Source organism: Paramisgurnus dabryanus, chromosome 17 (assembly GCF_030506205.2).
Source record: "Paramisgurnus dabryanus chromosome 17, PD_genome_1.1, whole genome shotgun sequence".
Taxonomy (NCBI): domain Eukaryota; kingdom Metazoa; phylum Chordata; class Actinopteri; order Cypriniformes; family Cobitidae; genus Paramisgurnus; species Paramisgurnus dabryanus.
This window is the reverse complement of record NC_133353.1, coordinates 13,843,092-13,861,415: the sequence shown is the minus strand read 5'-3', so window position 1 is coordinate 13,861,415 and position 18,324 is coordinate 13,843,092. Positions and strand designations below refer to the sequence as shown.

The window sequence follows — 18,324 nt, the reverse complement described above, 5'->3', positions numbered from 1 at the left end:
ATTTTGGAGCAGTAAGTATACATTTTAAGTCAAAATTATGGGCACCCTTGGCTGAATTCACCTAATCTTAAAGATCTTTATCAATGCTTGTATGCTTTTGGTTTAGTTCATGGACTTTACATAAATTTGGAACTTGTGCTTCCAGGTTACTTTACACTACTAACTTTTTAATTATTATTTTTTGTTAATGATTAGTTATACTGGATAATTAATGAAAAGCAGACTATAAGTGTCCACATGGTTACATGGATGGACAGAGCTGTAATTTAATGGTTGCTAGCAACAATATACTGCAACATACACTGTAAAAAATTTATATTTTAAAAAATTGTGGAATCTGAAAGTTAAAGGAACAGTATGTAGGATTGTGGCCAAAACTGGTATTGCAATCACAAAACATGTGGCTAAAGCTGGTACTGCAATCACACAGCTGGTGGCCAATATACAAAACGACAACATAAAAATCAGTTGAGGGCTGCAACTCCACTTTTTCAATGATAATATCCTGGTTATACCACTGTTGTCAGTGATATAAGTATTTGAAATGAAAATTATTTCTTAATGTCTAGTGACATTTCAGGGCCATTTAATGATTAATTGATATAAATTTCTTACATACTGTTCCTTTAAGTATTGACTCAACATGTTGCTTTCAAATAATTCTCCCCAAACAAAAATATGCATTGTGGTAATAAAAACTTAAGGTATTGGGGTAAAACAAAAATATATATTCACAGAACATATTAAACTCTGCCCAGCCAATTTACTGTGTCAAATGAAAAATCTGAGTTGACTGAATGTAGTTTGAGCCAGAAAAGCTTATGGGCATGCACCTAAAAATAATTAGCTTTAGCAGTTTTAAATGTGGGTGCGTGGGAGTTGATGATCGACATTTTCTAAAATAAAGTTATGGTAAGTACTTAAATATTTTTTTTTTTTTTTTTTAAAGTTATGTTTTTGGGCCATTTTATGCCTTTATTAGATAGATACTAGTGTAGGAGAGGACAGGAAAGTATAGGGTGGAGAGAGAGGGGTACGGGATCGGCAAAGGACCTCGAGCCGGGATTCGAACTCGGGTCGCCGAAAGTGCGACTGCACCATATGTCGGAGCACTTGCCCACTACACCATCGGCTCCGACAAGTACTTAAATATTTACATTTAAGTCATTTTTAAGTATTTTTTAAAGTCATTTTCAAGTTAAACTAAGTGAAAATCTGAATAATTACAGCATACAAACAAAAAGCATATTGCCGAGCCAGAGGAACTGAAAGCAAGATAGATTTTCCAATTGTTTTAATGTTTTAAAATGAGTGTTTAACTTTATTGTGATTGTATTGATTGTTTGAGACACTAGGTTAGTAGGTATACGATGTTTGTTATAAAATGATATGTTTTCTCCTCAGTGTAATGCACCGAGCTAACGCTTCATTTAGTGAGGAAATGGCAAGGCCACTACAACTTTCACAGTGAGAATATTATATTTGTATTTCTTATATAACATATTTGTGTGAAAACTGTTAGCTTTTTCGAGATTTATGTGCGTTTTTTTTTATTAAGAGCCGCTGCGCCGCGTCCACACACGTGCACACATAGACATTAAAGGCTGCTTGCAACCTGCATCTTTTTAAAGAGAAAGTGCTTTGTTTTTTAAATAAATTAATATATTACGAGTGTAGGGGCTTCTGTTTTAGGCCTGGACATCACGAAACGGACACATTGTTTACATGTATTCGACTGCATGCAGCACTGCGCAGACAAGTAAACCTATGACATCAAAGTTCGGTGAGAGCCATTCAAAAGCTTATTACTCTCGCGTTACATTGATCTCATGTGCCAATCAAGCTGTGCCGCACATGCTGCCGTCGTCATCTTGCATCAGGAAATCCACGAGGGGTAACGTAGATATGAAAAGGACGCTCTCTCTCGGCTGGTGTTGTAAAGCTGCCGTTTATACTCAACGGCGCGAGTCTCAAATAAGTGCACAAACACCGCCCAAAACGGAAGAGATGTGTATAAGTAATCAGCGCGTTGACTGTACTATAAGTAATCGAAAATAAAACCAACACGAAGTACCGCTTAACATTAGTATAGAATTGCTTGAACAATTCATCCCTTAGAAAATTAACCATAGTTTTACCAGTGTTTGGTTTGGATAACCATATACTGTAACCACACATTTACACATTTAGCTTCATTTGGTACATAGATGTACGCTCAAGTGATACTTTTTTTTACTTCTTACAGAGTACCAAGGCTTTAGAGATTTACACAAGTGACATGAAAATGGGAATTCGTGAAATTCTGAGCAGTTGCTGATCCATGTCAAGATCCCTTTCCAGTGAGCAGGTTGTGCTGGAAAATTTGTGAGACTTTATGCCTTTAATTTGTAGAATGTTTTAGGTGTTTAACGTTAAAACTGTTATGAGGCATTGTTAAAATGTTTAAAGTAATTTCATAAGCTCTTACTTAGTGTGAGAATGTTAAATTCAAGTAAAATTGTGATTAACATTGGGTGAGGAACCCTCCCCACTTTTATATTGGTGTTATTGGAGATATTTGTAAAATGTTTTACATGTTTAACGTTTGAATTGTTAAGTGGCAGTTCCATGAGCTTTCACTGTAAAAAATATTGGGTTGTTTTTAACCCAGGGCTGGGTAACTATTGGACAGAACACATTTCTGGGTTAAAATGACCCAAATAATGGGTTGTTTTAACCCAACTGCTGGGTTGTTTCAACATGGTTGATTAACAATAACCCAGCAGTTGGGTAAAAACAACCCATTATTTGGGTCATTTTAACCCAGAAATTTGTTCTGTCCAATAGTTACCCAGCCCTGGGTTAAAGAGATAGTTCACCCAAAAATGAAAATTCTGTCATCATTTACTCACCCTCATGTTGTTACATACCTGTATACATTTGTTTTGATGAACACAAAGGAATATATTTTGAGGAATGTTTGTAACCAAACCGTTTGTGGACCCCATTTACTTCCGTAGTATTCTTTTTTTCTACTTTGGAAGTGAATGGGGTCCACGAACGGTTTGGTTACAAACATTTCTCAAACATTTCTTCCTTCATGTAAATCAAAACAAATAAATTTATACATGTTTGTAGCAACATGAGGGTGATTAAATGATGATTGGGTGAACTATCCCTTTAAAAACAACCCAAAAATTTTTACAGTGTTAAGTACTTTACGTGAGCTTTGAGTAAGAATGCTAAAATCTATGTGAAGCTTTACTGAACACTTGGGCATTTTCCCATACAGGGTCTAGATTAATCTGGAGGACGGCCTTAGTTATATTAGGACATTTAGGTAGTTTTTACAAACGAACCTTATAAAAAACATTACTGGTGTGCATCTTGAGACAAAACAATGGCACTGATATTGGTTAAGATATGTCGGTGGAAGATGATTTTAAATTAAGACAGTTTAAACATGCTTTTTATTCTGGAACTAGGAGAAGCCTTGTCCAGGAAATCGCCCCTTGGAGATGTACACTCAGTTACTTTCATTTTTTTCATAAAAAGTTTACTATTATTATACAATGAGGGAAACAGAGATAATAACGAATGAGTAGGTTTTGACTGATGATACAGTATAAATAAGTGAGTATTGAAAATTAGGGGAGAGAGAGAATTGTGGACAGTGTAAATCTAAAGCAAACAAAAAACGTCTGAAACATTTTTTTGTGTGCAAATGTTAGCCTTATTTTTTCAAATCTTAATTATCAAGAACCAGCAGTCTCCTGTAATTTGACCAGCAACTTCATCTTTAAGGAAGAACAGATTCACATCAGTGTAAAAAATGACTACATGTGTGTAACTACGGCTCTGTATTACGCCCAGCAGTAGAACGAGCAGCCCTGACAGAGAATTTAAATATGCATGAAGTACTTCATCTTCAGTTGGCTTTCGTCCTTCCGTTTCTGTCAAAGCCCCTCTCTCCTCGACTGTCCGCTTTAGATCCTCAGGTACTGATCTCTGCCTTTTAACCTCTGAGGGGAAAAAAGAGAAAGAGGGAGAAAAGAAGAGAGATGTCAAATGTTGATAAAGTTCGTTCATACCTGGGCACCAGGACAAAATGGCTGATGAATAGAAAGACAGATTTTTTATTAGAAGAACCCAATTTAAATACATAAGGAAGACCTTAAAACCAATCAGTCAGATCTGATATATGCATTAAAGCAATCACAAGGCATATATAAAACACCTCATACAGCTGTTATCAAACTGTTAATACTCTGGAAGGCCTCTAAGAGACACTTCATTGCTATCTTTAGATTAAGCCTAATTGGAAGACCTGCTTGTAATATGAAAACAAACCCAGGTGTTAAAGGCTTGACCATCTTCATGCATTAAACATGTTAATGTATTTAACAGCCTTTTGGAAAACGTCTGATTTTTCTAATGCAAAATTCTGTAGTTTCTGGGAACCAATCTGACACTCATGTGTCTCAGATCATTCAATGGTCTACATTGCATATAATAAAGTAACAATTTTATGTCTGTTTATTTAAAGGTGACATAGAATTATTGAACAGAGTATTTATCATTGTTCTGTGATGTGACATGTAGACAAACATTTTTTTGTTTGGGTCTTTAATGCCTTAGAAGCTTCCTAAAAACCTCTCTCAGATAGCTCTATTAGGGTGGGGGATTTTAAACAAGTGGTTTTGCACCTATTTGGCTCCCCCTACTGGCTTAACTTGCAATCTCATTACTGATTGGCTGACTTTGCTGCCACTCAAAAAATGTAGCCAATTATTTTAAAGTGGAGAGGCAGTTAGATCCTTGTGATGTCATAAGCATCAGTTTTTCAGATTGGGCCGTTTTCGGGCTGACATTTCTAAAAGAGGAATTTCTATGAGACTGAGATGTTTAGCATGTTTAGCACTTTTTGTACGTTTGTGAATGTGGGTAGACTACCATTATTCAACAAAGACCAGGTAAAAATGGTTTTTCATTCTCTGTCCCCTTTAATTCCTAGGCAAGTAGTGAGGTAATATTAATGTGATCAACAAGGTAAAATTGAAGGAAGAGACATCAGTGAGTAAAGCATCCCCCTTACCCGGCTTGGTCTCTACATATTGGCTGAACGATTTAAGTTGCGTTTTCCTGACAGCTGACTCCTTGTGGAAAACGACGGGACTGCGCAGACGTTCTGTAGCCCTGCGAAGTCGCTCTGCGTTCAGCTCATCTACATTATTCTATAAACACATCCAAAAAGGAAGCGGGAGGTAAGAAAAAGTACAGTTAATATAAAGTAGAACAGAGTCATTTGAATAAAAATAGCTTCAGATGCTAGTTGACATTAAAAGGAAAGAACAAATTAGACACACATGGCCAAGAAATGTTTAACGACGAAGTGCAATGCCTGAAGAATGCTTGTAGAAAGGTTCTGCAGCATTTGGTACATCTCTGAATCCCACATTAACTCACAAGCACAAAAAAAATAAGGCAATTAAGTCTACTTTCAACAAAACCTGAGCCAGAAAATGTATTCAGATTATGCAAATTAAAAGCACTATTGTCTTGGAAGCGAACACGTGTTAGCGGCTTCTCGTCGCAGCTTCCAATCACCACAATATTGAAATGTGTTATTATGTGCTGGGCCCAATAAGCCAAGCAGACTGGAAAGCGAAACGACAGCGTTCAGAATAACATCTGCAATGTTAATAATAGGAAACGTCTAATAAAGTTCGCAATTAACGAACACGTTCCACTGCTTGAGACTGAGTGGGAGAAACATTGTTAACGCAAACGCTAGGTCACTGGTCTGTGTACGGGTACCAAACAGCTAATAAAGACAAGCATTCACAACCGTACACACACACACACACACACACACATGCAGATACAGCTTCTGGCCTGTTTATTCCTAAACTATAACTTTTGAAAACAAAGCTGCAATTAGGATGTCCCTAGTGAAGACCAAATTTTACCCGATCTCCCTTTGCTTTAATAATAAGAGTTAAGTCTGTTTATCCAACTGATTCCCTCTATTTATTCAGGGGGAAAACAGTTGTCAATGTCCTAATTGGCAGCTTTTCTTGTGATATCATGGCAGATTTTAACTTCACGACTAAAAAGCAATCTCAGCCTAATATACAGAGACAACTATAATATAGCCAGTTGTAGGTTAAGTCACCTGAAAAATGTACATTACATTTATGCATGTAGCAGAAGCTTTATCCAAAGCGAATTACAATGTATTGCAAGGTATGCATTTTGGTGTTACCCGAGTTCGAACTCATGACCTTTGAATTTTTAACACTATAACTATAATCTGTCTTCTGACCAATGGCGGATGATGGGAAAGTTTTGGAAAATGATTGTGAAAGTGTCACTATTTTTGCAATTCTGTCTGGTGATGTTAGTAGCATATAAGCTTCCTTAGAAATTCCTTTTGGTAGGCTGGCATTCTTCAAACATAGTTACTGTAAGCCACATGTTGGTAATTTCACAAAAAAACACCCTAAATCCAAGTAAAATCTAAATCCACCCTAAATCCAAGTAATGCACTCATCACATAAAACCAAAGCTGTGAGCGTTTATGTGTTAAAACGGCACACATTCAACAGCCTGGATCTCTAGAGACAGAACAACTAAGCCCTTTAACCCGTCTGATTCCTCTCATGTTAAAGTCCAAAGAAAACAAACAGGATTCAAACATAAAGCCTTGCTAGAATCTCCGTCTCCCGGAGGACCCAAGGCCTCCAACCCCTGCAGACACCCCCTTCCTTAAAACACCTGCCCCCTCGGCCCCTTGGTACCCTGGCTGGGGCAGATATCAGGGCTAGCCCCGCATCGAGATCGGAGCTTTTGAATCGGTTATCTTCCCCATCATTATTGTGGTGGTGGGTATTATTTTGGCATGCGTGTGTGTTTTTGGGATGCGTGACTAATGTTGCGGTCTGCTGCTCATTGCAGGCGGTTATCGTGCGCCACCACGGCAGCAGGCTCACAGTGCATAGAGACAATTGCTAATGAGACACAACTGAGAAGACTGGGTGTGTGCTTGGGGGAAACGGCTCTGTCCTGGACCATTCTACCCTGGCCTTAAGGAATTGTGGCGTAGAAGAATACTCCAGGGAGGGGAGCGGTTGATTTCATTTTTTTAAACAGTTAAAATCACGGTACTAGGCAGGCTGGGTTGTAAATCCCTTAAGAGGAAATGTGATCTTAATTTTATTTGTTTTACAAAAGGTAAAGGTGGAAGAAAATGAGCAAAAAAAGAAAAGATCTGAAAAATCAGCCATTCAACGTGGCCGCAATGAGGACAGTAAAGTGGAGAGAGACAGAGAAAGTGAGCTGCTCTTTCTTTAAAGCCCCACTATAAACTGGGGCTTACAGCAGCAGCCGTGTTCGTAACCCTTCTGATCCTCCCCTGGGCTGTTGTACAGGTCTGCAGCAGGTGCTGGACTGTTCGCTAGAGACACATTGTCACTAAAAGCTTTATCCAGCCCTATTCCTAATGGATCTGTTGAAAGCGGCGGTGTTAGGATTTCAATGCGTCAATAATGGCGGTGCTATGATGGGTTAATACTCAATTGGTCCTAGTTGCTGCACTCATTCTTAACAAGGGTGTTAATTCTCACATAAATCCCTAAATATTTGATAAATACTGATTATCATCTTTACGGTACAATGACTCTATATGACAAGTGATTGATTGACAGTTTGCATTATTCCTTTACTCCATCCAAGGAGAATATCAGAACAAGGACAAGACTATGTTCATGCTCATAAAAAAGGACTAGAATAAAAAGCACCATTTTGGGGCTATAATAATACCATAATTCATTCACAAATCATTTAAAAGAATCTACTTTTGCAATCTACCTCAACCAATCATTTCACACCTGCTGCAGGTCTCTGAATAAGCCGCCAACCCAAACTAACACAGCATTAATCATTGTACTTCAAAGTTCCAGCTAACATCAACTCTCAGGAAATACCCTCTGTCAGCAGAGAGAGAAAGAGAAGGGTAAAAAGGTGGTGTGAGGGTAGTCCAGTACACTGTATACTGCTGTGGTCTCTGAACATACCCTGTAGTCACCACCTGGGGGCTCTAAATACAACAGCGAGATAACAGGTCATTTAACACATAGACTTGCATGCACACACGCTCACACACACAAACACTAGTCATACACCAATTATAGACAGGTATGCATGTTCTTACATACACACACAGATCCCTGGTATTTAACACACACAAAAAATCAATCCAGCGCATGTCAATGTTGTGAGCCACACGCTGCTGTCGATACGTCTAAAGCTTTCTGGTCTTTTCTCTCTGTCAGAAAAGGTCAAGTTTGATATGACATAGTTCTGGGATAACAGACGTCTAATGCCTGTTGATGTATTCTGGCTTAACATAAAACACATGGTCTATAATAAACCTGAGACAGTAGATCAAACAAAACCAATCTGTCCTCTTCTATGATATTCTGGTCGCTAGTCCTGGATCTTGCCTTGAATCTGTGGGATTTTTTGACCCTATACACTGTATGTCAAACTGACCGCTTAGAAAAGTAACTTCACACTTGTATATGTATAATTTGTGTATGCACAATTGTATAATTTTACTGCACTGTAAATCGCCTTGGATTAAAGTGTCTGCCAAATGCATTGAAGGAAACGTAAATGTACCAAAGATGGTAAGAGCAGCTGGATCTATATTTAGATACCTGAATGCTTCCTGAATCAGGGCTCAGGGGTGAGGTACTAGATGCTGTCAATGATGAGGAAGAGGAAGATGTGGAAGGAGAGCTGCCACCCTGTGGCCGAAACTCTGTGAGTTTCCTGAGCTTTAGGTCCACATGCCTGCTGTTCATCACACCTAGAGAGAGAGAGAGAGAGAGAGAGAGAGAGAGAGAGAGAGAGAGAGAGAGAGAGAGAGAGAGAGAGAGAAGAGGGTCAGACTATCAAGAAAAGAGAAAGTGTTATATGCAGTAGACCACTCATCTCCAAAACAGATAAGCAGAGGGATATGGACATGTTTGCCCTCAAGCAAACTGGCCTTCTCAACCCATATACACACTTTGCTTAAGAGATAGCTGGAGTGGCACACCTACAACAGCAAACGTAACCATCCAACCAATAGAAAACCATTTCCAAGTTGCCCATAAACTTATATATACTTTGAAAATAGGGGTGAGCGGGGCACAAACTAACGTGGGGTTAATGGTAACGCAGCTACATTACATATTTATACAAAGCCGAGCAATCTGTGCTTTTGGTCTTTTTCTCTTACTATCAGAAGATGATCTCCTGTAAATTAGTGAAAAGTTTTGATGTGTTTTGGTTAAGATATTGAACAAAGAGTGTTTTGGAGGCATAAAAGTAAATTTCCTCATCTTATGTTTTTTACAATGAGTTGGGTGTGTAAGTCACCAAATCCAACCTTATATTGTTTTAATCACTATTTTGTTACCTAAAACATTACACCATTTTGAAACATGTCGGCAACTCCTAATAAATTATAGCTGGGATTCAAAACATGTTTACACAGCGGGTTTAGTTGCAACATAGCATTACAACTAAGCCTCCAGTATACAATGATAATGAAATGAAAACAATGTAAATACTATTCATCAAGATGATAACTGTTAATACAAATAACAATTTGTATTAAAATAACAATTATAATAACAATTATAATTTTTTGTCTTAATTGTGCACCCCTTAAAAAAATCTATTTATATGCATTGATGCATAATACAAGAATCATGAATGGATGAATGTGTGGATATCTATCTATTGTAGGCAGATAAACAATATCCACCTTTAGTATATAGACAGAATTTTATTGAATTATTTGTGTTTAAACCACATTTTCTAGCAGGTGTTACAACAAACCCTCCGTTTGTTACAATTAACCCCACTTATGGGGTAAGTTGTAACGTTTGCACTCCTGTCGCTTTCAGTGTAATTGTACAATAATGGTAGGTCCCACAAACAAACTTTAAGTGTTCATTTGTAGCAGAGAGGTGTGTGTTGATTGTGTAAAAAATATTAATCTACACTGTAAAACCAAACAGTGAAACTAACTTATAATAGAAAGTACCTGGTACTCAAAATGTGCCAAAAAGTTTAGCTAACTATAATTTTTGAGTTCATTCAACGTCTATCATAGATTTAAGTTAACAGTAAATATTTCTTTGAGTTTTTACAACTACACCAAAGGTAAAGAGTTTATGGAACTTGAAAAGTAGATTCAACCATAATTAAATATTTTAAGTCAAGGCCCTATAGTGGCGGTTTTTACCAAAAAGTGACGTCATCGTTGAATGGGCACTCAGACGTGTTTTAAACTGATGAATTTGCTCTTGGATGCAAATAATTACAAACTTTTGGTGGTTGTGATGAGTTCAATTTGCCAGGTAAGCTAAGAAAGAGTCTGTCACTGCAAATTTACTTCATTTTAAAGTTAAATCAACACCATTGGTTGAGGAGGTTCAGTTCCCAGCATGCTTTGAATGAGCCCGCAAAACGAGAGCATTTTTTGAAATTAAGTGATATTTTATGTGGTTTTTAGTAAACAAAAAGACTCAGTAGTGTTAAACATTTATTTATGTTGGAGATTTAGAAAAGTTGTTGCTTTATCATATAAACAATACCTATGTGAAAGTCAGTACTGAGCTCAGTCTCAAAACACTTTCACTGGTATCAAATTTTCATGAGTCACATGATATGTTTCTGTGATTTGTGAACAAAATTAAATAGTAGTTAGTCTACTTGAATATTTTGAGTACTCTGAACTTGTTAGGTTTTACAGTGTTCTGTTAAATTGTAAAATGTAGATATACGAGTACAGGAAACTTAAGAAAAACAAGGCAATCAGTTGCCACAAAATATTTAAGTAAAACTACTACTACAATTTAAGTTACATAAATTATATAATTTAATTTATATAAGACTTTATCTAAGTTTAGATAAAAAATTTTTTTTTATTTGAATTAAAGTTGTCAGTACTCAAAACTTTTAAGTTGGCAAACTTAGAAAAATAGCGGCAATCAGTTGCCTCAATTTTTTGAGTTAGTAGAACTTATCCGAGTTTACAGTGTAACTTAAATATATTTGAATGATAGAGCCAAAGTCAAAAAGCGTTAGGTTGTGCCCCGCTCTCCCCTACTGCAAGATGCTTTGGATAAATTAATCTACCCAATGTGTAAATATAATTTTTCTCCCCAATGTCTATCACGTGTGTCTTATTTTATGAATGCTTACAGTATATTTCCAGTGGTTTCTTTTTAGTTTAGCTGAATCTCTGACCTTTCCACTATCTCTCCCTCTTAATTTCAACTTATTTGTGCTTAAGCTGCATGACATAAACCGTACATTTGTATTGTCAAAGCATTTGCAGCTTAGTGCAAATAAAAGTAATAAAGTATACATTGCAAAATTAAAAGTGAAATGATAAGTTATAGAAGTAAAAATACTAAGAACAAAAAGCTTAACAATGTTATATTAAAGAATAGAGAAGTAATATGCATAAATTCTCTATAGAGTCTTTCTCTGTCTGTCAGACAACTGGGCTGGAGATGAAAGTGAGGTGAAGAAGCTTTCATGTGGGTCCTGTTCTCTGTTTCCCAGAATGCCTCTCTCTCTCTCTCTCTCTCTCTCTTTCTCTTTCTCTTTCAGAAAACACCATAGGAGTCATTTATCAGGCCTTTGCACAACTTGGATGAAGGGGCAGGTGTAAGTGTGACTGACCACCAACAACAATTCCACCCTAACTAAAGGTGTGTTTTAGAAATTTTGAATTCTGACAGTCAGAGAATGCTTAAATAGTAATACACTCCAACTTCAAAATACCCAAAGTCATAGTTTCAAAAATACAGCCCTTCAGTCTTAAGGGTTAATGAAAAGCACAGTGTTTAAGCCTAAAAGCAATATCTATAAGCATCTCCAACTGTGCCGCCGTGCAAAGAAAAAAGCAGTCCAATTTTGTTTGTGAAAACATGGACCTCATTTTCAAAACAACAGACATAAAACACAAACCAAACACAATGAAACAAACAATGTAGATAAGACACATCAGAAAACAGGGGAGAAAGGGAGCAAGTGAAGCTTCTTTTAGTACTCTTTTAGAAACTTCTCATATCACCGTCTTAACATGACAGGAAAGCAAATGATAAGTAACTTTACGTGTTTTAAGGAGACACGCTTTGAGTTTTTTTAATTAAACTAAGAATATAAACACAGTGAAGCAAAACAAAAACCTTTCAAAAGTGTTAACACCCCCCCCCCCCAAAATGAAACAAAAACATCTTTGAAAACAAATAAGCTTGTTTACAAAAATGTTATTTTGAATAAAAAAACATCTGTTAATTCTAAAAGGTTATAGAAACAGGGATATGTGACTCATGATATTAGAATATTAGAAGAAAGCATTAATGATGGGTTATTCTGATAGGTGACAAGGTTAAATGTTCTTGCTAAACTTGAAAACAGAACCACTGCACGCTAATACACCCACAGCCTGGACGTTTAGCCTTGCCATGCGCAAACGGGTCACACACACACAACACACAAGCAAAGCTCATGCAGTGTTGGGTTACCCAAGGAGGCCAGGTCACTGGCAGAGTTAGTAAAATCATCCTCCATTAGACATGAAGATAAGAGATCCTCGTCACGGTTAGTATCAGTGACATCATCAGCGACAGATGCTGCAGCCTCTTTTTCACTCCTGCCCTCCTCATCCTCCCCTTCCACACTCACCCCATCCACCACATCTGCAAGCAAACAATAAGCAGGCCGAAAAACAAAGGTTTAAAGAAGAGAGAGAAGGGTTAGTGAAGCGTTAAATGTTAGTAGTATTCCAGCTGAAAATAATTTGTTAGTCAAGAGTTAGAGGATGCATCCATTCAGAATCATTAAGATGTTCATACGGTATTTTCTAAAAGGTGAAGTGTAAAATATCTCTGCTATAAGCACTGTGGCAAAAAAATTATTGTTAGACAAATGTCTGCCCATTGCACAAAGTTAGACCTTATGTCGCTGTGTCATGAAGCGCCGTGTTTTGAGGGCATCAACCTACAGTTCACAGCATATTGGCCTGGGCTAGAAGAAAATATCATCAACATCAAAACCTAAATTTAACAAGAGTTTCTTGATTTCAAGTTTTGCTGTTTTGGTGTGTGTGTGTGTGTGTGTTTGAGCTAAAAACAATAAGGCACATGGGCTGAGATTGTTTGGCATTGGGCTGATTCTGTGTGTGTATGTGTTGCATGGCAGAATTGGCATTGACGGCAAAATTTCCTCCAGAGTTCCTCTTCCGCATCCGCAGATCTGAATCCCACAGAGCCCTCGACAATACACAATTCAGACACATCGATCTCATTCAGTTATATTGTAACCAGAGCAGAGCCACCCTCAAACACACAACAACCTCAACATAAATAAGAGACAACACAAACAGGAAAAGGCTACATGACTTCCCCAGAGAAATTCTCTTAATCAGAAAGAGGCATCAGAAAGCATATAAAAGTGACGGTATTCATTTTTCCTCTTCTTTATCCTTCTTTTTAATTTACTTTCCATGATACAGTGAAACACACACACACACACACACACACACACACACACACACACACACACACACACACACACACACACACACCTAAGCTAATTAACAGAATGCATGGTGCTGGAGTTGCTGAAAGTTTGCTTGTGAATGTTTCGCTCTACTCAGCCTGAGCTCCCTCAGAATTACAGCTGAGTGTTTATGAGTGTGTGTGTGTGTCGGTATGGGTGGGATTATGCGTTCTGCACGACAGGCCTTGTGCATCAAGCCTATAGCATTTTCCTCAGACCTGATTTTTAATGAGTTCTACAATTAGCAGAGTTCAACAGCCCGAAAGGCCAAATGTAAACCTTGCCACGTTTCTTTCCTGCTCATTTCTCCCTTCCTCTCTTGCTGATTTTCTGTTGACCCGCGTTACCTGCCAGCCTGTACACGTGTGTCCACCTCTGTGGGCCATGAAAGGTGTTTTGTGGCATTTCTGAGCCACGGTAAACCAGTAGAAAGACGTGATTGCAGAGGAGGGAACACTATTAAGCGGACGGGGAGAGGATGAAGAGAAAATGGAGGGCGTCAAAGAGACAGAGATGAAAGAGATAAAAGGAACGGGAATATTGTGTCTCCCCTTGAGCTGGGAAATGGTACACACGGACATGAGCCGGCACAGAATTAGGCACAGCGGCTAGCCCGCTATGTTAACACCTCTCTTATTCTACACGTATTAAACAACACCTAGTCGCGCGGCTAACAGCCCTCTCCGTGCACACACTTTTAATTATACGCAGCGGCTAGCCACAACGCGAACACCCCTCAGCGTAAACACATTTAATAACACGCTGTAGCCGCCCCGCTATGCTAATGCCCCACTGTTTCCATGCAGTACACCCAGCGGATAACGCTACGCTAACGGGCAGTCTCATTGTCCTGTAATGTGAACTAAAAGGAGAAATGGTGGCTGATGATAACACGGAACACAGTGGGGTGGCAGGGAAGAAGGAGATGTGGTCCACGGGTTTCCTCCGTAGGCAATGAGCCGCTGATTACCCAGCATGTTTTTTATAATGATGGTCATGATTGGGGCCAAGTTGACTGGTGTTTTCTGGGGAACAGGGTGCCATTGGCTGCGGTCAGATGCTCAGAGTTTTCCTATTGTATTCCCGAAATATTATGTGGAAAGTGAATGCCTGAACAAGTGGAAGTGCAGCCCTTTGTGAACACCTAAAATTTTAGTTTAGCACAGTAAGGTGTGTTATGTTTTTTAATGTGATGCTCCTTTGGCCTTGAAAGCAGCCGTGTTGGTTGCTATTATGGTTTGAGCAACAATGACATACTTTGCCACACATACGGGCTAAAAGCCACTCATGGACACACAAACTGATCTTAATGGACACACTGACACACACACACAGATGATTTAACAACACTTTAAACATCTCAGAAGCCAAACACAAGCATTCAGTTCAGCTTCTGCTGGGAATGCTCTCAAGTCTGTAGGGAGCCAGTAATAATAGGGAAACAGGGAAAAAATTACCCAACTGATTCTTTATCATACAAAAAGGATTGTGACCACAAAAAACAAACAAAACAGCCATATAATGTGTTACAGACAACAACTCGTTATTGGTTAAATTGGTTAAATTGGTTGATCTTGAATTTTGTGAGGGCTTCTTACAAATCTACTTTTATAAAACTTCAATGGTGCATGTTTGGTGACTTTTTAGCATTTAGCAAAACGTCTTTGCATATTATAAACTTGCGTGAAGATTATTCAAAATATCTAGCTGTTTGTTACACTGACAAAAGAAAATAAATGCGCTTGAGGCTGAAAAATGAGTGAATAAATAATGACAGAATTTTAATTTTTTCTTTAACGCCCAGAAACCTATTTGGTATTTCAGAGTAAATGCATGCAGATTCGTACGTGCACACGCATGATTATAAGAAAGTGTGTATGCATGCACCCGTGTGTTTATGCATTGTAAGTGTACTGTATGTGTGCGTTTGGTCTATAAAAGCCCCCCTGTACTCACCTCCAGCTGTCTTTGACCTTCCTTTTAAGTTGCTCCCAGCTGCACTACAGGCAATAGAGGTGGAGTCAGTGTAGAGAGGCAGTTCAGCCATCTTTACCCCAGATCGCGCCTCCGCTATCAGCTGCCTGGCTCTTTCTCGCAGCTGCCTGCGTCGTTCCTCATCACGCTCCTGACACACACACAAACAGGAGGAGGGGGGTTATTGAGCGGATGCCATCTCAAGTAATTGACAGAAATGCCATTTTCACTCCTCTCTCCTATCAGATCTGAGTGATAGCAGCTTTTTTACTAACTGGGATGGAGGGTCCCAGGCAGGCCCTTAGAAAGAGTGAGAGATTCACTGCATGGATTATTTGTCATTGATTCTGTATAGGTCCAGACATAATAAACCGGAGATATTTGCTGGAGTGTTATTTTGTTGTGCACGAGTATATTTTGACTAAGGGTTGCTGTTAAAAGGGTTGCTGTTAAAATCAAAGGCTTTTTAAAGACCTCACCAAATAAAATTATGTCGATAGCAGAACAAACATGCGAATAACAAAACATATGATATAACACAGATTCTTTCACTTAAACAGGCTGCACCAAAGATAATAGATATAACAAGTCTGGGCACTGCTATTGCTATGAATGAGCAATTTCAGCTTGAGAAACAAATGTTATGGTACTGTTAATTTCAGGTTTAATTGCTGGTTAGAAATTTGTTACACACATGATTTTAGAGATATCCGTCTTTCCCCATTTAAGTACTGTAGATAGGACTTTAGTCTTGCATTACTAAAATAACTACCCAGATGCTTTGCAAACATGGTTGCAGAGTGGCGCGACTTCCTTAAAGGGAATTTGGTTGCACTCATTCTATTAGGCCTGAGAACTTTTTTTTAATAAAAATAGGTATACACTCACCTAAAGGATTATTAGGAACACCATACTAACACTGTGTTTGACCACCTTTCGCCTTCAGAACTGCCTTAATTCTAAGTGGCATTGATTCAACAAGGTGCTGAAAGCATTTTTTTGAAATATTTTGATAGCATCTTGCAGTTGATAGAGATTTGTGGGATGCACATCCAGGGCACGAAGCTCCCGTTCCACCACATCCCAAAGATGCTCTATTGGGTTGAGATCTGGTGACTGTGGGGGCCATTTTAGTACAGTGAACTCATTGCCATGTTCAAGAAACCAATTTGAAATGATTTAAGTTTTGTGACATGGTGCGTTATCCTGCTGGAAGTAGCCATCAGAGGACGGGTACATGGTGGTCATAAAGGGATGGACATGGTCAGAAACAATGCTCAGGTAGGCTGTGGCATTTAAACGATGCCCAAATGGCACTAAGGGGGCTAAAGTGTGCCAAGAAAACATTCCCAGACCATTACACCATTGCAATAATGAGAAATTGAACAGGTGTTCCTACTAATCCTTTAGATAAGTGTATGTATTAATAGAGTGGTTTTCAAACTGGCCCCGGTTTAATGACATTTTATAAAATACATTAATTTACAATAATTTATATGTAATTAAACCTCAGATAAATGAGGCTACTAACCGACAGCACTACACTGCATAATTTAATGTTTTGTTTAATTAAAATATTAAGGTTTGGAATGTTTTATGTCATAAATTTTCTTTGGGGGCCATGAAGGGATGCAGCGTACACCAGGGGGAGCGCACATCGAAAAAGTTTGAGAACAACTGTATTAATACATCAAAAAACAATTTACCAACTGCATTATTTAAATAACGCAAAATGTCATGCAGGGCAGCAGTATCAACCATGCACATACAGTAATGTACTGTGACAAATTTCGAAGTGAAGCAGAACAGATTAAAAAAAAACTGCATTACCTTGCTTTAAACAATGCCTGATTTCTATTTAACTTTTGCCTAATATTATTTTACCAACCAAGCCAAGATTTTCCTTCAATGTTTCTAAGGTGCTTACAGGTTTCTAGAGCAGATGTGAATTAAACAAAAAGCATTACAAAAGCGTTCAGCTAATTAACCCAATTTCACCTGTTTCTGTGGAAACTGTTTGTCTAAAGCCATTGTTCAGGAGGACAATAACCAGAGAGAGATGCAGATGAAAGAATCCCAGGAGCAGTTTGGCGGGGTCTGCCCCAGGCAGTCTCAGGGTAATTTGAACAAGCAAGACAAATCTAAAGGCCAAGTTACACCTGAAATCACAGGGGCGTTTCTGCAAAAGCTGAATTGTTTGTGTGTGCTTGTTTGAGTGTGTGACAAGTGGATGTGCCACAGTGCTCCAATATCTTAATACACTTGCTCTGACTAGAGATAATTCAGAACAGCAGAATACGTATGTGAACAGAACTGTGTGACTATCATGGTGAGAAAATTGTCTCCAATATGTAACAATATTTGCCCTGTCCTCATTATAGAAGTTAATATCCCATATTCCATGGTTAGAGTCTAAAATGCTACACGATCAGCTCAAACTCGCAGGTACCATGGCACACATCCTTCGACACACTATTTTACATACAGCGATTCAGGGTTGGGCGAGCCATTAGCACTGAAAATTACATTCGCTGTGTGTCAATGTGTGCCCTGAGGACAGGATTACCATTGGGCCCAGTGTACACTGCTTTTAGGCAACTCTGGAAATATTCTGTAATACTGCAGTCAAAGAAAATTAATGAGGTGAAGAACGACAGCAAAAGGATGCTTCAAACCACGCAGACACAATGGTTAACAGTTTAAATAGGTAAAATGACATAAAAAGGGAAGGTCGATGAT

General features: G+C 38.3%; 1 protein-coding gene across 8 annotated transcripts in view; it reads right to left on the bottom strand.

Annotated features, from left to right (window-relative positions):
- The window catches only part of ehbp1 (EH domain binding protein 1), a 145,312-nt gene that overhangs the window by 30,907 nt on the left and 96,081 nt on the right, over positions 1 to 18,324 (bottom strand). For 6 of the 8 annotated variants that reach the window (XM_065255203.2, XM_065255204.2, XM_065255205.2 and 3 more), the window contains 5 exons: positions 15,568 to 15,736; positions 12,576 to 12,749; positions 8,700 to 8,851; positions 5,075 to 5,213; positions 3,901 to 4,001 (listed from right to left, as the gene is read on the bottom strand). In XM_065255203.2, the coding sequence (XP_065111275.1) occupies positions 3,901 to 4,001; positions 5,075 to 5,213; positions 8,700 to 8,851; positions 12,576 to 12,749; positions 15,568 to 15,736 (735 nt within the window). The remainder of the gene's footprint in view (positions 1 to 3,900; positions 4,002 to 5,074; positions 5,214 to 8,699; positions 8,852 to 12,575; positions 12,750 to 15,567; positions 15,737 to 18,324) is intronic. The other 2 variants (XM_065255207.2, XM_065255208.2) reach the window with 1 other exon arrangement.